Here is an 18910-nt window from a genome sequence, read left to right as displayed (position 1 = left end):
TTGCTGTTGCTGTTCAGATGAACTCAGATTTTCAAAGGCCATCTGAGCCCAGTAATAGAGATACGCGAGATGAGCCGCTTTATTCTTGCATGTGTGATTTTTTCATTCTGGGGAATGAAGACATTTCATGTACGTACAGAGAAATGGTGGAGGAAATGAGAGACTGAAAATCAGGGGAAAGGCAGGTTGGCATGAGAGGCGCCTACCCCTCGTTCCATGCTCCGGTGCAGGGTCTAGGCTAAACCCGGCTGCAGTCGGAGCATGTATGTGTGGGAGGTGGGTTTTTTCCTCTCCCAAAGAATAATATCTATATTGCCAAGGATCACGGGCTTTGCTGCTGCGGGACGGCTAAAGACCATCCTCTCGCCTTCCCTGCTGAGCAAAGCCTGATGTTGCTCTGCTGGGTGATACCTCCAGATTTCACCCTTCTATAGCCAGTCTGCGCTGATGTTTTTAAATCTCGTCTGTACTTCTGGGTGGATGTGATGGGAATATCCCACCGCATTCGGCTGGATTCGATGTGCTGAGGGGCTGTTGCTCTGGGTGTGGGGAGCAAGGATGTGCTCGCTGCGCTCTCTGATAACCCACCACCGGTGTCTATGAAAAGAATTTCTTAAAAAATACGTTAGCCTACCAGTCTGCGGTGCTGCCCCGTGGCCCTGCATGTCCCCTCTGCCACACAGCCAGGTATTGCAGCGTGGCCGCGATAATCAGTGGTTTTGGGGAGCTGCCTGTGCCTTCACGCGCGGTTGGCACCGACATGAAGCGTCTGCTCTTTAACGGGATGTTTGTCGAGTCCCCGATGCGTAGCTCGGGGCCGTGTCCTCAGAAGCAGAAGGCTTGGGGAGCCGCATGCTGCCTCCCTTGGGTCATTAGGATAATTAATGCCTGGGTGGCAATGGGTCTGTTGCGTGCGGGTGAGATGCTCAGTCTGCCCATCCCGTGCGCTGGGACAGCCGGACGCGCTGCACTTACTGAGCATCGTTATTCCAGGCTGCGGCTGAAATCTCTTAGTCCCCTGAGTCTCTTAAGACGTACGACCAAGAAGGAGATGTGTGGCCACATTAATTTTTTACACCCTTTTAGGCTACATTAGACATTTGAAGGGAAAACCCCAGCACCGGAGAGGCTCATGTGTGCCTCTAGGACAGAGCAACTTTGGTTCGATACATTAATGCACTGCCTGCACGGATGCGTTTGTAAGGCGTGAGGAATTCTCCTCGTCTGCAAATGCCGTGTTTTTTCACAATTAATATATCAAAACTCAAAGTGTAATTTAAGCGATGGAAGTGCTTTCCCCAGGAGATGTTATGAATCCTGATTTCCTGCACCCAAACCCTATCATTTACTCTCACAAAACTTGCAGCAGCAAGCCAGGACCTTACTGTACATCACACAAAACCCATGACAGATTGCTTAGATGCGAGGCAAAAAGCAACAGGCAGCGGTGGGAAGCAGCAGTTAAAGAAGGGAGGGGATTATTTTTGAAGATAGTCCAAGCAGAAAAGCAGGAGCTCACCAGAAACACGCTGCATCTCGCTGGGTCGCTTTGCTTTTCCCTCGCCCCACCGCCTGCAGAGGTGCTGCCCTTCCCCACGCCGGCATTTAATCTTGTACGGCTTCGGCTGAAGCTGGCACACGCTTGCACGCTCTAAACAAAACCCTGGGCTGAATTAATAGCCCGTTTCACCTGCCTGATTCAGACCCTGTAAGTGAAGGTAACAGAGTAAGGGGGTGTCGGGGTCCCTGGGTAAGCCTCGGGAGACCTTTCCCGTTCATTTGTAGCTGGTTTGAGGCAAAATAATTCTTGTGTCTAACCTGATGTACAGACCATGATATAAAAAAAAAAAGGTTTCAAAACAGTGCATTGCAGAAAAATAGATAAGGCTGAACTGGCGGTGCCAGGGCAGAGGTGGTGACCTCTCGAGGACTTTTTGGGGGCCCGGGGGATCAGGGTCTTGTACGTCGGGTGGGTGACCAGACACTAACGCCAGGGTGACCTTTTGGCACTTTCCCCGGGGGAGAGGCGAGAGCTTTGCCGTACCAACAGCCCCTGCTCGCTCTCCTTTTGGTGGCAGGCATGGGGAGCGGGACATTGCCCCCCACATCAGGGTTTCCAGCATGCCCAGGGCTTCTGGTGTATGCTTGCAGTGGTGCTTTCACCCTCAAATGTTTTTTGGAGACAGGCATTCCCGGCCAGCAAAGGGAAACCCGCGTGTGGTCACGCAGGGCTGAATTATTTTAGAGCCTGGCTAGCGTCCACGGACACGCAGCACAACTGAAGCAAACCCTTCCTCTTGTTTTTCATCATCTAAATAAACCGCAGATCGACTGCTCTAGCTTTTGCACCCAGAGTCCCACGTTCTCCTCCGTAGCTCCAGATTTCTGACGGTTTGCAGATTTGCCTTTGCAGGCTGTGCAGGGGGGTTCGCCAGGCACGCCGGGCAGGAGAGGGGAGCGTGCCGGGGATCGCGGGGGTCCCCGCGGGCAGGAGTTTGGGAAGGGAGGAGACCGCCGACATCCCGCTTTCCCACGGGCAGCCTGAGCTCTCCGGCCAAGGGACAAGGAACCTCCCCAGCCCCTCTTGCCAGGGCCCAGAAACCTACTGCAAAAACTGTCATGCAAAGCCTGCCGTGTGGCAGCCCCCCTCCGGAGCTGTGCCGGGGGGGATGCCGCTGCCCTGCATGCTGCTCGTGGCTGGGGCTCCTCCATTATTTTCTTTGCTTGCTTTTGAGGGGGGATAGATAATTGTAAACAGTTTTTAAAGCCTCATCCAAAGCCTGGGGGACTTTTTCTTAATATCTGCCCATAAAGCTAAGCTGGGGCTCTTGGTGAGCACCCTCTCGCCCCAGCCCGGGGAGGGGGGAGCGGTGCCTTTTCCCTCTACAGGTAAGAAGTGGAGGTTTTTGCTCTGTTTCAGGCTCGTCGCGGGGACCCAGCCCCCTCACCATGGGGGCACAGGACACCCTGCCCGTCGCCGCTGCCTTCACGGAAACCGTCAACGCGTACTTCAAAGGGGCCGACCCCAACAAGTAGGTGCCGACCGAGGGGGTCCAGGTGTCGATACGAGGGGGTCCGGGGGTCAGGCCAGGCTTGGGGTGCTGTCGAGGCTTTGGTGAGCATCTCGAGGGATGGGGAGGGAGGAAAGGAGGTGCTCTGGGCTCGGCACACGTGTGTGCTGGGGTATCAGTGCGCTGCGCCAGGCAGGGGTCCAGGGTCGGGATGCTCCTGGGGCATCCCCATCCCTCGCAGGCTGCCAGCCTTTGCTGCTATTTCAGCTCGCTCTGGTTGAGGACCACAAGAGGTTTCTTCCCCCAGCACGGTGGGTGGGAAGCAGTGGGCTGCCGCTGCACCATCGCCGGCACGAACCCTCCCCTCCTGCTGCATTTTGAGCCTCTCCCCCCCTCTTTCCTCCCCCCTCGGTCTCTGTGTTCGGCGCTGCAGGTGTATCGTGAAGATCACGGGGGAGATGGTGCTGTCGTTTCCAGCGGGCATCACCCGACACTTTGCCAACAACCCCGCTCCGGCGGTGCTCACCTTCCGCGTGCTGAACTACAACAGGCTGGAGCACGTCCTGCCAAACCCCCAGCTCCTCTGCTGGTAAGCCCCTGCCTCGCCACCATCCCAAAGGAAGGTGGATTTCCAGAAAATTAGGGTGCTTTGCAAAAATACATGGCCCAAAGCATCTTCCTTTGAAGCCTGCCCTGATTGTGGGAAGGAAACTCTCAAGCCCTTAAATATTTGCCAGAGTACTCCCTCCAAGAGCAGCCCCTTTGCCAGGCAGAAGAGCATCGGCAGAGAGGAGCAAGTACTTTGATGGGGCTTGCTTGTTTTGTGCCTCGCTCTGCTCATTAGACCTCCTGTTTGCAAAAGCCGACCTACAGGTTGCATCTGCCATGCCTCCCCGGAGGTATCTGAGGACAAGCCAGAGATGCGCAGGAGGGAGGCAATATTTCTCTAAATGCAGGATTAAATGCAGTCCCAGCTGGCAGCCAGCGCTGCTGCCCTGTATTCTTTGTAGAAAAGCTTTCTTCCGCTGAGGTGACTTACGCGAAGGGTTAATTCTCCCCCTGTGCAGTGACAACACGCAGAGTGACGCCAACACGAAAGAGTTCTGGGTCAACATGCCAAATCTGATGACTCACCTAAAGAAGGTATCGGAACAGAAACCACAAGCCACCTATTACAATGTGGATATGCTCAAATACCAGGTAGGGGTTTTTTTGTAAGATAAAACTGTGCCAAAAACGTGCGCTTAACTTATAGATGTAAAAGATGGTATTTCCCTAGTGCAGAGTGGAGATAACGTGAGTTGAGGGCATGCTATCCCACTAGACCCTTCTGTATGTCACTAGATTGCCTGATTTTGAGTCCAGTACAAATTTTCTATGAGAATACAAGGTATTGTCTCCTCTGAAACCAAATGCAATTACCGCGTCTGTAAAATGGGATTTCTCCCTTCACCCCTACGGAAACTAAATGTTTTTTCTGTCATTTTGGAAGGTATCTGCCCAGGGTATTCAGTCTACTCCATTAAACCTTGCAGTGAGCTGGCGGTGTGACCCTGCAAGCACTGACCTCCGCATTGACTACAAATACAATACAGAGGCAATGACCACACCGGTAGCTCTAAACAACGTCCAGTTCCTCGTCCCCGTCGACGGAGGAGTAACCAAACTTCAAGCTGTGCTTCCTCCTGCTGTCTGGTAGGAATTGCTCACCTGAGAAAGAGCTCGTTTGCCGTCCCTGCCATGTCCCTGCCTTTGTCAGAGGCATCTGCAGGCAGGAGCTGGAGGCAAGCTGGGGACCCAAACCTGTCCTCCTCTTGCAGGAGGAAGCATGCAACCCCGCTGTGATTTTTTTTCTTGCCATTCCCACAAGCAAGCGGGTCAGAGCTAAAGGCGTGTGTGCAGGCAGCAGAATAACAACCCTTATTCCGTGTTTTGGCTACTTTTATCCAGGGCTCAGAGGGATGCATGGCCATCGCTGCCATAGGCACAGGCGTGCACGTTTGCAGCGGGGAAGCAGGGCACGGCTCGGCGCCGCTATCGCTCGCCCGTTGTTCACCTGCAATGCAAGAGCAGTGTTTTCCTGCTCGGGTCAAAGCCAAACTCAAATCCAAGCTCCAAGAATTGCAGCTCTTGAGGGTGGCACCGGAGCTGCTCCCCCAGCCCACCACAGTCTTTAGCAAAATTCAGGTGTCTCCTTCGTAACTTCTTGTTTCCTACAGAAATGCTCTTCTTCATGTGTTTTTAGGAATGCCGAACAGCAAAGGATATTGTGGAAGATCCCTGATATCTCTCAGAAGTCAGAAAATGGAGGTAATCCTGCAAATGTGCATGTTATTAACTCTGAATACTTAAATCAGACACTGACCCGTTTATCATGCCTGCGCACAAGTGCAGACACGCAGATTCCTGCTGGCGCTTGCCGGGGGAGGATGCTATTTAAAGCTAGGAGCAAAGAGCTTTGAAAAGCAGGGCTACGTGCCACCGGTACTGTTTTGCCAACCGCTTTGGCATCTCGGAACAAACACACCGGGTTTGGATGAGGTTGTTTGCCACATCCTTTGCTCCGTTGACCCTCTGCATTCGAAGGCTGAGGCCGCGGGTTGCATCCCCTTCGGGGGGACCGCAGCCTCCCGCAGGTCACTTCTGCATGTGTCACACGTGCGGCTCAGCTGCTTCATATCGCTGGGGTGTCTGAAAAGTAAAAATCTGCTGCGAGGACGAGGGGGTTTGCCTCTGCCCGCCCCCCCAGGGGATGCTGCTGTCTCGGGTACAACCATGGGAGTGGGGTTCACTTGCAGCGCTTTGGGCACCTCATTGCCTTTGCTGGCAAATTTGGCCCCGGGATGCGCAGCGTGCCTCTCCGGGCTGGTAAGGGTCTCGTGCGGGACTTTTAAATTGCAGGTGTGGGGTCTCTGCTGGCCCGATTCCAGCTCTCAGAGGGGCCAAGCACCCCGGCCCCCCTGGCCGTGCAGTTCACCAGCGAGGGGAGCACGCTGTCCAGCTGCGACATCGAGCTCGTCGGCGCTGGCTACCGCTTCTCCCTCATCAAGAAGAGGTTTGCAGCAGGTAGGTGCCTCGCCAGCGGCTTCTCTTGGGATGGCAATGTCCCTGACGGTCCCCTCTGGCTGTGCTGGCATGCCTGGGACTGCTTTTGCTCTATATTTCTTGACCATTCAAGCCCAGAGGTCCCACTGCAGCATGGTGTGACGGGGCTGGCCGGTGGCAGAAGGGCAAAAGCTCCCTTGCATGAAATAAATCCCGCTGCCGCTTACGAGAGCCGTGAATTTCACGGGCTCCTTTCTGCTTGTGGGTCGTGCGTGAAAGGCAAGGTCTGGGGATCTCCGGGAAGAGCTTTTGCCCCATTGCTGTAGAGAAAGACAAGTTATTTTTCCTTTTGCCCCATTGCTGCAGAGAAAGACAAGTATTTTTCCTTTTGCCCCATTGCTGCAGAGAAAGACAAGTTATTTTTCCTTTTGCCCCATTGCTGCAGAGAAAGACAAGTTATTTTTCCTTTTGCCCCATTGCTGCAGAGAAAGACAAGTTATTTTTCCTTTTGCCCCATTGCTGCAGAGAAAGACAAGTTATTTTTCCTTTTGCCCCATTGCTGCAGAGAAAGACAAGTGTTTTCCCGTGTGCCACTCGTGCGTGGCAGCAGTGTGGCCGTGGGCGCGGGGGCCGGCAGAGGCGGGCGGCCATCCCCTGGGAATCGGGGCTGCTCCCTGCCCGCAGCTGATTTCTGATCCCGTTTCTAGGTAAATACTTGGCCGATAACTGATGGAAGCTTATGCAAGTCTATGGAAAATAATATGGAAAATACCCAAGGACTGCTGTGCGTGGAACGGGTTTTAATTACAGTTTAAGGAAAATGAACTAAATCCTGCACTCGGGACATTTCTGTTGGAAGTGTCGACAACTTTCAGCATTTTTTTCCTTGGAAAACACCGTCTTGACCAGTCCTACAGTATTTACTTCTAGATGTAACATTGTTAATGGTTTTAAAATGTAATTATTGTATTTGTAAATTGTACTCATTCCAGTAAGGCTGTATTTTGGCAGTTAGACACTTGAGTTTTAGCATTTTACCATTCATGAAATGGATGTAATTTAAACTGTGGTATATAAATTTAATAGTAGTACTGTTGAATGGCACAATGCTTACAGAGGTAGATTACATTTTGTCAATATATACAATTTAAATACAATACTGATAGCTGTTATGAAGGGGGTGCCTCATAAACAGAGAGTTAAGTAGAACCAACATGCTGATCTACTTTTTCTTCAGTCCTTAGTATGTCTCACCATGATGAATAAAAAGCTCTATCTTCAGGTTTAGCTGGTTTAACTCCAGAAAAATACTGCTGTAAATGTGGAGGTTCCTAATACAGTCTCCCAGCAAAAAGCAGAGAAAAATGTCACCTCTTCAAAAAGTATTTACTTCAAATTTCCATTGCAAGAAACCTCCATGAACATGCCCGTGTTCTCTTACAGCTGCAGATTAACCGTCAGGAGTCCCAGCAGTGCGTGCATAGGCGACGAGCGCTTCTCTTTGCCCCGTGTCCTTACACTTTGCAGAGATGCAGATAAGGAAATCAGCAGGCAAAGAGGCTGGGTAGTAAATCTGAGCTTACAGCACTGTCCGGAAATGTTATTGCTGTTTTTAGGGTTGCATTTTCCGAGCAGTCTCCAGATTATCGGTTGCATTTCTACGTTCCTTTGCTCACTTTTTCTGGGTTTTTTTCCCCCGTTTTTGAAAGCCCCGTGAGTTTAGAAAATGCTTTAAAGACATGCGGCTCCCCCACGCCTTTCCATTTTACCACTTAGGCAGGAAAGCATGTATTTACAAACACTGGAAGACAAATGCAGCCCAAGCCTGACCCTTGGTGGGATACCCAGAGCCGGCTGGGGACGGTGCCGGTGCCAGGGGAGCAGGAGCAGCGCGGGGGGCTACCGAAAACCCATGGGGCAGGAGCCTGCCTTGCTGGTATCAGGAGCAGCTATCTCGTGGAGATGGGAAAACACATAGAAGTGCTAAACTGGAGGGTGCAAAATTGTCCCTCCGTGTTTTCCCCAAGCTGATGCGGGCTCGGAGCCGGGCTCCCACGGTGCGTGCTGCTCCTCTCGGTGCATCGCCTGTGCAGCGCTTGATTTCTAGTTGATGTTAGTCTCAGCCTACTGCTGGCAACATGGTGATAGCGTTCATGGCATTAATGGTGTGGCATCTGCCAAGATGGAGAGCTTGTTTTAACGGGAGAATTTGACAATATGAGGAAAAAAGAAGGGATCTTTTGGAAATTACATGCAGCTGCTGTTCAGATGCACAGGGAAGCATAGGAGCATCCGCTGAACAGGGTGCTGGGGACTTTAGAAATATGTAAGATGACAAATAGTGCTAATTTTACAGTCACAAGTGTTGCCAGGATTAGGCTTGCGCATTTGCGTTGGAAAGCAGACTGTGCATGTTGGGAAGTGCTTGCTCACTGAGCAGTTTGGAGTGACGTAAGAAAACAGAAATCTGTGCCCTTCTTAGAAGAAAACAGGAAAAATCTGGAGATATTTCAGTTCTGAGATGACTCCCAGACCGAGATATGTATGGTAGGGTGCTTGAGTTGTGTGCATGCTCACAAAAGGTATCAACACAGAAGATAAAGCACAATTCAGTTATGCAACTTCATACATCTTTGCAGTTTTTGAAAGTACACTTGCCAGTTCTCCTGGATGGAGTGTTCAACTCAATTAATAACTTTTCCCCTGAAATGGAAATATGTATAAACTGTGTAACCTACCCCTTTCTGACATAGGAATATAGGGCAAAACCTAAGAATCAGTTTTTGCATAATTGGTTCATGCTGTGTACAATTGTTATAAACTCATGCTTCCAAAAGAGATCTATGTCATAGTCCTGAAAATAAGGATTTTATAATGTAAATATTACCAGAACATAGATATTTTACTTTATATTTCATTTGAAAGACAAGGTGTTTACATTAGCATTGGGTTTTTAAATGCTTTTTAAACAAAAAAACCCATAACCCAAAGCTCCCAAGCTTGTCCCATTTGTGCTGTCCCACAAAACAGAGGTCATATTTTCTGGGTGCGTGCTGGTGCTGGGATGCAGCCCCCGTGGCCTGGGTAGAGAGATGAGAAAGTCTTGTACCCTTTCTGGGGCGAATTGGCTGCCAGACCTGAGTCCGGTGTGCCAGCACGCTTGCAGCCCTGCAGGGACACGGTCCCCTTCCAGCCACTGGCAGGTGACACAAAACAGCTATTCCCAGCCCGCGACACTGGGACCAAAAACAACGCGGTTTGGGACAGGTTTTTTGCATACTGCTTTTGCCGATTTTTTGCATAGTGTTTTAGTTCACTAGGCGTTTGCTCAGGAGCCTTGAACTGTGTGTCTCCGCTTTCCCTCCCAGCGCGACCTTTGCGAGGAGATGCCGCTCCGCATTGATGGTTTAGTTTTCCTGCCCTGCTGGTGTCTGAGCAGAGAGGCAGAGTGCCCCAGGGATGCTTATTTTGTCGAGTATTTGTCTTCTCGCATGCCGTACAAGCGTGGCATGCCGGCATTACCCCGCGTGGGGAGGGGGAACAGGCCAGTTGCATTTCTAAGTCTGAAGTGCAGGAGCCTGGTCTTCTTTCTGCCTGGCTTTGAGAAGGTGTCGGCAGAAAAAAAGATTACGGACAGCAGCTTGGGATGTATCAGACTTGAATTTAGAGCACCAAATAGGGGCATGTATAGGGATTTTTATCCCCAATGCTGGCTTCAGTAGCAGCGGCGAGAGCACCTGGCTCTGGAGAGGGCATGGGGAATGTGCTACCCTGTTGCATTCAGGGCACTCAAGCTCTGCAGGCTTCACCTCCGCTTTTAGGCAGGAAAAACTGCGTATCTTCAGGGAACGCATCTGTCTGATACTCCCTGCCTGCTAGCAGAGAGCAGCTATGTCTGCAGGGAGCTGAAAAGACGGTGACTCAGTTGCCTGTGAGCCACCTGCATTTCTAGAGCTAAGCATCAGCGCTCTGTTTCTGAGCATGTGGTCCGGCAGGTCTTTTGCCAAGTCAGGCTGAGGCTGAAAAGGGGGCTCAGCCCTCAGCACTGCCCAGCACTGGCACCCCTTAACTCAGCAGCACTCAGATCTAGCTATCTGAGTAAAAAAAAAAAAGGATAAATAAAGGAGGCATTCAAATAATGCATGCACAGAAAGGCTTTAGCTTGGTTACTTGCATGGACCATTCCCTTTAGACTGTGTCCTCAGCCACTTCTCCCCCGAGGGACTTTCCTCTGGGGTCCCCGGTAGCCGCCAGCAGCCCATGCCTGCAGGGTCACGGTGCCAGCTGACGGAGCAGGAGTGATTTCCCCATGGACACCTGCAGACTTGGGTCTTTAGATGTCAGGAGCAGGAAGTCTTTTTTTTTTTTGCAACTTTTTTTCTGTTTGTTGCAAATATTCACGATTCTCAGCCAGCTTATGGTGCTCCTCACAGGAGACGTTTCAGACCAATTTTCTACTTTAACAGTATTTCTTAATAACTATGAAATTGCTCAATAGTATGAAATACTAGCAAATAAGAAGCTTTTCATTTGCTGTTTGCATTTGTTCTTAAATATCACTCCCCTGCTATAAAGCTGGTTCTTATTTTTGCTGTAAGGCCACTGTCTATTAAACTCCTGTTCCTGCCCAGCTGGTGTGAGTTTTCAGTGCGTACATATGTGGCTTCACTCGTAAAAGCTTTACCACAGAAGCGCAATCTTGTACCGAGGAAGTTACACAACTGCGCACTCCTCCCGACGCAGGCTGGACTTAAAGGTCTTACTGCTGTTATTTGCTATTTCAGTTAAATTAATTTTGCCTTCAGTATGCCCTTTCAGGATTTATCTGTTAGAGGTTTTTTAAAACATAGGTGGGGAAAAAAAAGAAGTTTATGTTAAAGTGACATCCTGTTTTGGCCAGGCAGGGAGGGGATGAGGAGGGAAGGCAGTTTTCCAGGCAGGCTGCAGGCACCATCATACCCTTGCTGCGGGATGCTGCTGGGGTACCTCTCTCGGCAGTGCCCAGGGTTTGGGCTGTATGGGAAACACCAGAGAAAGATGCTGCTTAAACTTATCATTTTGAAGCCACACACACCTGCAGGTGAGAGCCGTCTGCCTTCTCCTTTTAACGTGATCACAGAGACCCAGGGTAGTTGTTTAGTGGCCAGTCATAAAAATTGGTCAGCTCTCGCACGGGTGATTATTTTCCCACCAAGGTCCCTGCCAAGACCTTGCCATGCTGCCCATACCACCACAAGTCATACTTGTCTTCGTTTACCTAATGCTGGATGATTCCAAGCAGCCGGCAACGGCGCTCTGTCAAACCGCAGTTGCAGAGATTCCTGCAGCACGAGCATCACGTAAAGAGTCTCCACTTCACTTTCTTGCAGCAGAAGCATTTTTAAAGGGCTGAACTGCAATGAAAAGGTGTCATATTTTTAAACAACCTAAGAGAGAGTCAAACATCTTTTACTAAAAATATTCAGCCCTTCTCGGACCTCTCCTTCAGTTCCACGTCTCCCTTGGCAGTGGTGCGGTTCCTGTGCCCACCGGGCACCTGGTGCAGTTCTGCATCACAGAGGAATCCTGCTCCATTTTATCTGTTTTTTTTGGAAATATAGCCCACAGGTCTGTTACCCAAACACCCAACACCTACCTGAGAAAGCCACTTCAATACACTGAATATGGAGTACTTTTTTCCTTACCCTTTGTTGTTTTTATATGAAAATGTCTTGGTTAAAAAACTTAATTTTGAAGTTTACCGTGACCAAAATACGTAACATCATCACATTGTACTCTCCCGGTAAGGAATTACTGTCTCAAAGAATTCATTTCATAGCCAGAATTATTCTTTTCTTCCGTTTGTTACGATTTCCCAAGGAAAGTAATTCTTGCAGAGCCAGGGAGATTTTATGATCATCAGTATTTTAATTCTCATTTCACTACAAGGCTAGAAAAAAGATCTGCAGAAATACCCCCTACCTCCTGCGTGACCTCCGCTATCACTTTAGGATGGCCTGCAGATAATGCTGCCGACAATTGTTCCTAAAATCACAAGCGTTAGGGTGGCGATGCTCTTCAAAGGTTTGCGCATAAGCAGGACTTCACTACAGGCCAAGCAGTATGTGACAAAACATGCCAGGTTTTAGCGAGGTGTTCAGAATATCTTATTCCTCCGTTCGAAATCTCTCCCTTTCTGGACAGAGGGCGAATCGCCGCGGACATGCCATCCTGCTGTCGGATTCGTAATCCACACCGGAGGGGTTTTCCGCTCCAAAACGCTCCAAGGTTGATGAGATCACCCGGTTGCTTTGACGGCATAAACCGTACGGAAGCGTTAGTCGTGGTCTGAGAGAGGAATCGAGTCAGGTTGCGGTTCGAAGCTCCGGTCCTGTGGCCACGGGCTGGTGGGTGGAGGGCACAGGGTGCAGGACAAACTCGCCATGACACCTCTGAACCCAGAGGAAGCCCCAGAAGTGAATTGGATTTCCCCAGGGTATCACCCTGTATCATTTTATGAACTCCCTCGTGTATAAAATGTTTATAAATATTTGTGGATTAAGATACACAGGTCTATTTTTAAGATTTAAGTTAAATAAGTTAATTAATGGCTGGCCTTTTTTGCCTAAACGTGCAATGAGATATATTATACCTTTAGTCTACGATGGCCTAGGTACTGCTTAGTCTGTGATGAAAACTTTGCTGCTTACCTACTGTTCTCAGAGAAAAAAAACTGTAAAAGACATACAGGTTTGTTGCACACAGACTATTGCAGCAAAGCTTTGTATTTGACCACTGGTAATATGAATGTGTTGTATTGACTTGTTGAAGATAATCATGAAACAACATATTTTAAATGTTACTTGCCTTATAGATTAGAATACAACTATGTGGATATCATTTTTTGTAAATAATGTTTTTTATAAATGTCTCTCCTCCATTCTCCCCGTCACCCATTTCACAAAATCTTGAATATGCAATTATTTACCATGCATAACGTTGCAACAAATAAATCCCCACGTCAGAACAAAGTTTATTAATTCTATACATAAGAACCACATTAAATACCCGATTGAGTTGCAATTTAAATGTGATTTTTTTTTCCCCACCCTTGAAAATAAACAAAAACCTGTAAAAACGCTGCTTTCTCCGAGTGAGCTTCGCTTGCGCGCGCGGGAGCACCCTGAGCAGGCCGGCAGAGGTATCGAGGGCTGCCATGTCCTTGGCCCAAAACATGGCTGCTGCTGGAGCTAACGCGCAGCTTCCCGGCTTGGGGATGGGTCGGGGTCGGCGTGTGGGGGGTCCACAAGGACTCTGGGGACGAGCAGAGCTTGAGGGGACACATGGGGGCTGCGGGGACGTGAGGGACCGCGGCTGTGGGGGCTTGAGGGGAACCCATGGAAGCCATGTCAGGGCTGTAGGGACGTGTTGGGGAGCCGTGGAGGCCGTAGGGACGCACACGGGTGTCTGTTGTAGGAGCACGCAGGGACCCACGGAGGCTGTGGGGGCTGTAGGGACACGCAGAGATCCACACAGGCTTGGCGGGGGGGGGAGCTGCGGGACACAAGAGGATCCACTGAGGCTGTGGGGACATGGAGGCGCGGCGGTGAGGGGGGGGGAGCTGGGCGGGAAGGCGCGGAGGCAGGAGGACGGCGGCTCAACGCCGCCCCGCGGCCGCCGGGAGCCGGGAACCCGGCTCCCGGCGGCCGCGGGGCGGCGTTGAGCCGCCGTCCTCCCGCTTCCCTTCAGCAGCGGTGCCGGGATGCATGGCGGCACGGCCGGCAGAGACCCTCCTTCGGGTAGGTCCCAGGGCCGGGCGGTTCGGGGCGGGGGGACGAGGAGACCTCCGATGCGCCTTCCAGCGCGGTGGGTTTTCCCTCAGAAACCCGAGTTTGAATTTCACCGCCTGTCCCCTCAGGTCCTTCCAAGCGCTTCCCGGTGGCGGCGGTGGATGATATCCTGAAGGATGTGCTGAGGAGCTACCTGAGGGAGCAGCCCTACGAGCCGGCCCGGTGCAGGGACGTGGCGAGGGACATCGCTGAGGTACGGCTGCGCGCCAGCCGTGACCGTGAGGCGGCCATTTTGTCCGCGCCCCTCGACGGGGTGTCAGGGAGGTGGCTGTCGGGGCGGGGAGGCCCCTAAACACAAATATAAAGTGTAAAACAAATGCTGGAGGAGACTGTCAGGATGCACCGAGGGTGCAGGCTTATATTGATGAGGTTTGTACGAGCAGCACTGGCTCTGGCCAAGCACACAGTTCAGTAAAACTCCCATGGTGTGGTTGTCCTGTCCAGAAATGCCATTAATAAGTTTTAAGGATATATCAGACCTTTCCAAAATAGGCCAGTGATAGTAGCGGCTGAATTCTGCGCAGTGACACTTTTGTGCAAGCTCCTTGTCGGTTAAATCCAGTCTTGCTGCTGAGAAAAGACTGTCCTGAGTATTTGGCCCAGAAGAGCTCACTGGCATTAAAAAAAACAGTACTACCTGCGCTTCCTTTCCCCCCTGTAGTCAGCAGGTAACTATAAACAGGTATGGAGGAGAATGTGATGTTCACGTACAGTAACTCCTTACTTAACATCTGTGCTTGCATTTCAGTAGCCCAGCAGGAAGATGTGCCTGGTTTTAGCAGATAGAAGTGTTGGTTCTCTTGTGAAATGACTGCAGTAGCATACATGCCACCTGTTTGTGGGGATGGGGGAGTTTGCAGTAGATGTTTCAAATGCTGCAGTTCAAAGACTGTCATCAGGATTGTTGCAATGCTTGCACCTGTTGCGGAAAACCAAATCGCTGAGCATCCCCTTTAGAGAGAACTCGCCAGTTGTGTCTAAATGTGTTTTTCTCTTGCAGATTATTAAAGCTCGGGTAAAAGACCTTATGATACCAAGGTACAAGATTGTTGTGGTGATGCATATTGGGCAGCTGAATGAGCAGAGCATGCAAATCGGAAGCAGGTGCCTGTGGGATCCTGCGAGCGATACGTTTTCGTCATATGTGTTCAAGAACGCTTCACTGTTTGCTCTTGCAAATGTCTATGCTGTCTATTTTGAATAAGGAGGTAGCTGAATTTAACAGCAGGAGAAATGAACATTCAGCCTAACTCTTCCTGTTTCTGCTGTTGAAAATGCTTGTGAAGGACCAAGGCAACTTTCACCTGTTTTGAAATGTGGTTACCGTAAGCCTTTCGGCAGTGAATGTAATAATTGTATTTCCCGGAGCGTTCTCTGGGAAGTGATTCTCTGTGATATGTGCTGTTTTGCTCCTGATTGTAGATGCTTTCAGAACTGAGTATCCCTGTAATACTTTCTTCTCCCTGAATTTGCCCTCACTATGTGACCCCAAGTAGAAACCACCAAGGGATTTTTTGGAAAGTAAAACAAAAGCATTTTAAAACTATCCCCATTAAATGGCATTTTTGGGCAGCTGAGTGCGTGCCCGGCCCCATGGCCCTAGCCCCATGCACACGCTGTATTGCAGATGCTGTCTCCTGTCGAGCTGCAGTAGCTCCATGCTGCAAGTTACCCTGCCCTGCTGGGGGGATGGAGGGATCCCTCCAAACCTTCCTGCTGGGCCCAGGGATGCCCTAGGTGGGCTCTGTGGTGGGAGGGCAGCAGAGACTGAGAGAGTCAGGAGCTTTGCTCACTGAGGGCTGGCCTGGCTGCCCCTGAGCCCCGAGAAAAGCCCTGAGTGCAGAGAAGGTGGCCAGGAGAAGGTTCTCCTTGGAGAAGACTAGCTCAGTTCTATAGTGCTTGAAATCAAGTGAAAAATGTCTTCAAATTATATCATGTTCAGAGTATGTAGATCTAACATGTCTAGGACCTTCTGTTAAAGGTGCTTGAATCTAGCAAAAAAAGGTTGAAGTGGGGTGCTCAGCTGATACTTGTCTATAGATAAGAGGGGAAGTTCAGCCCTCTGAGCTCAGAAGTGTATTTCCAGTCTCCCTGGGTGCAAATTAACTGTCCACTAGGTAGATGTTACTGGAAGCAGCTGGAATAGGAAATAAAGCATGGCTTTTGCCTGCCCAGTTTAGGGGCTAGTGCTGACTGATCCCAAGTCTGCCCTGCTTCAGCCATTCCCCTGCTGCGGTGGGGGTCTGACTCGGGGGCCTCACGCGGCATGGTGCGCTGCACAGAGCTATCCGCACCGCGTTGGTTTGATTCTGATTCTGCAGATAGACTTTTTGCGACCCATATTTCACAGCTGAAACTTGCTGTTGGATCTTTGTAAGAGAAGCGTATAATAAATTGCTTATTTTATGACATTTTATGTGCAAAGCTGAAACTAGAACAGTAGCTAGATGGGAAGAAATACTTGTACTCGTGACTAAAAGTTTAAACCCCTGTAAGCGCTTTGTGGAATCCAGACAACCCAACCTGAACTGTCGTTGCAGCCGTTTGCTGGTTTACACTACAACATTTACTCCCTAGTGTAGTCCACAGAATAAAGCTACAATTAAAGAATACAACTGAAATAATTGTGGTTTATGTCATTATTATTTTAATACATGAAAGCTGTGACATTGAACCTTGTCAGCACCTGCTGCATTTTAGCACAGGGAACTGATATCTCTCTCACTGCAGCCGATGCTGCAGCAGGATGTGGTAAGCAACTTGGCTGCTTCGCGCTTTTTTAGCAGAGACATTTTCCTGGTGCCTTGCAAATCTTGCTCTGTCTCAGGCTTGACGTTGTGGATTTCTTCGCCATCAGTCTCCAGCCTCTGGTCTGTGTATGTGGAGGAGTCGGCATAACCGCTGTTCTCTTCTGAGAAGGGCAGGGGATTTTCACTCTCTGTCGCATAAAAATCAGAAGCTAAAAATGAGAAGTCATGGAATCATGAGTAGTTATAATACTTATCTTTACCAGAAAGACAGACCAGCCTACAGCCAGGGAGCTGAAAGTATTCTCTTCCGTGTTTCTGATGTGAACAACCAAGAGGTACCAGATCACTGACTTGTCGCCAGGGCAGTATTAAAATAGATACGCGAGGTACACATTTTGCGATTAACATGTTAAAAACCCAGTAATTTATGGGTTTATATTGAAGAGTGTTCTTTGTAGGAATCATTGCCTTATCAGTCTTACAATGATACCTTTGCTTCGAAGGGTAAAACCGTGATTTGATGTGTCAGCGGCACTTGACCAGCGTGTTAACCTGGAACTGCTTGTGGGTTTCCTGAAATGCAGATAGTATGTGAAGGCATCAGATACCCCACAATTTCAAAGTTCCTGGATGTTCCCACTTAAATTACGCTTGCGATTCATGTGCATTTTAAATACCACAGTACCATCAGGCACTGCCATGTGGAGTTTATAAAGGTACAGTAGTTCTCTTGCTTCATTTAGCAGTGGGGGTTTCTTCTCCTTCAACAGACTCTCGGGGGAGGGAGGGTGCTGCAGGTGGCATCGCTCTTTATGTTTGTTTAAAGCTGTTGCTACAATTGAATTTTCAAAAAAGGCAGATGTTACTGCATGGAGAGTGTGGAAAGCCTCTGTTCCTGTCGTCTGCCTAATTTCTTTTTTCTAGTTATTTTAGCCTATCGGAGTACAAATTTCTAGCAGTGCATGTAATTTTCCGACTCTGTCTAAAAATGTGCTAATAAATACATACAACACCATGTGAAGATACTTAAATTGCAGAGCAGATATTCAACACACTTTAATTATAATATTCTTAAGTTGTAATAAAGTTTCTGGTTTTTAGTGGGGAAAGCGGTGTGTCCTACTGAAGACAACGGTAAAAAACTTGCATTGGCTGCAGCAAAGCTTGTCTCTGACATTTGAAATGTCATGTCATCGAGATTTTCAGTGATAGCCTTGGGCTTAACTCGTGGTTCCTCTGGTTGACTTGGAAAATCTTGATCTAAATGTTTTTTATTTAGCAAAACAGCACACTAAGCTAAGCCAAGCAAACTGCAAGGAAACAAAAAAGGTGAAGTTGCACTACCTCGCTTGCTGTCTCAAAGCAAAGCCCATGCTGTTCCTGCGTGAGAGGCAGCTGTTCAGGGAGCCCGAGGAGCAGAGGGCACAGCTCTGCCCTTAGGTACAGCCTGCAGGTGATTCGGTTCTTCCCAATCCCCTCGGAGCTAAGTGCACCTTGCAGGGGGTGATAAGCCTCTAATGCATTAATTAGCACTTACCAAACAGGTAGTGATAATCAGTTAAATGCCTTTTCCACCGAGAGCCGCCACAGGTGAAGATGATGGCTCTGACAAAGTCTCTCCCGCAGAGCTTCACAGTGTTTCCTTCACCTCTCCCTTCGCATACCGCAACCAGGAGAGCGAGCAAGGCCAGCGCCAGCACCGTGCCCCTCATTCTGCTGATGCTGTGCGCCGAGGCAGGGTGTTGGCGGGGCAGTGGGGATCTGCGAGGCCGAGGTGGGGAGTTGTGCTGAAATCCTCACCTTTATACTGACGGCCCGTCCGCTCCACTGAGTAACGGCTCGTTCTGAGGATGACTTAATGTTTGCTAAAAACAAGTTAATCGCTTGTTTCCGGTCATGTTTTAAGTGCTTTGGGATTTGTGCTGGGATTTCAGTCAGGTGTTAAAGACGACTTAAGACTACGTAGCTGCTTTACTATAGGAACATGTGTGGTGTAACATGTTTATAGGGTACGGGCTTAGATCAATACTGTTAATGTGTACATTCCGCAAAAATGAAAGAGTATTTGTCACATGATTTGTAGATAATGCATTTTGTCTCTGTGTTTCCCATACAGCTGTGCTACCGCAGCCTGTTGCCCAGTTGTGCCCATCATCACAGTTTAAGCAACTTGGGGGTCTTTTTCTGTTAGTGATCCCAAACTAAAAGGTAGTTAACTTCTTCCAGTGATGTCCGTGGTTGTGTACCTCTTTGTTACCCCTGCCTTGTTCTCTTG

At 49.5% G+C, this 18910-nt stretch overlaps 3 protein-coding genes across 24 annotated transcripts in view; 2 read left to right on the top strand and 1 right to left on the bottom strand.

Annotated features, from left to right (window-relative positions):
• SGIP1 (SH3GL interacting endocytic adaptor 1) overlaps positions 1-8894 on the top strand; it is a 56816-nt gene extending 47922 nt beyond the window's left edge. For 20 of the 21 annotated variants that reach the window (XM_069788458.1, XM_069788459.1, XM_069788467.1 and 17 more), the window contains 7 exons: positions 2921-3032; positions 3445-3600; positions 4079-4211; positions 4504-4706; positions 5257-5321; positions 5913-6077; positions 6764-8894. In XM_069788458.1, coding sequence (XP_069644559.1) covers positions 2921-3032; positions 3445-3600; positions 4079-4211; positions 4504-4706; positions 5257-5321; positions 5913-6077; positions 6764-6786 — 857 coding nt within the window. In that variant the 3' untranslated portion in view covers positions 6787-8894. Of the gene's footprint in view, positions 1-2920; positions 3033-3444; positions 3601-4078; positions 4212-4503; positions 4707-5256; positions 5322-5912; positions 6078-6763 lie in introns of those variants that run through there. The other variant, XM_069788466.1, reaches the window with a different exon arrangement.
• A 4826-nt stretch (positions 8895-13720) lies between these two features.
• DYNLT5 (dynein light chain Tctex-type family member 5) lies at positions 13721-16509 on the top strand. The gene is made up of 3 exons (XM_069788457.1): positions 13721-13834; positions 13954-14078; positions 14886-16509. The coding sequence occupies exons 1-3, from the start codon at positions 13798-13800 to the stop codon at positions 15087-15089; spliced, it is 366 nt and encodes a 121-aa protein (XP_069644558.1). The 5' UTR covers positions 13721-13797; the 3' UTR covers positions 15090-16509.
• On the bottom strand, positions 16490-18906 carry INSL5 (insulin like 5). Of its 2 annotated transcripts, none has more exons than XM_009915271.2 (2): positions 18173-18906; positions 16490-16823 (listed from the first exon to the last, which is right to left on the bottom strand). In XM_009915271.2, the coding sequence occupies exons 1-2, from the start codon at positions 18345-18347 to the stop codon at positions 16582-16584; spliced, it is 417 nt and encodes a 138-aa protein (XP_009913573.1). In that variant the 5' UTR covers positions 18348-18906; the 3' UTR covers positions 16490-16581. The 2 variants fall into 2 exon arrangements, with proteins under 2 accessions (XP_009913573.1, XP_069644557.1); XM_069788456.1 differs by having other exon boundaries at positions 16490-16844; positions 18173-18899.
• Between the last annotated feature and the right edge of the window lie 4 nt (positions 18907-18910).

This window comes from Haliaeetus albicilla, chromosome 8 (assembly GCF_947461875.1).
Source record: "Haliaeetus albicilla chromosome 8, bHalAlb1.1, whole genome shotgun sequence".
Classification (NCBI taxonomy): Eukaryota; Metazoa; Chordata; class Aves; order Accipitriformes; family Accipitridae; genus Haliaeetus; species Haliaeetus albicilla.
Note: the sequence above shows the minus strand (reverse complement) of the source record. Positions and strands in the feature narration are given on the sequence as shown.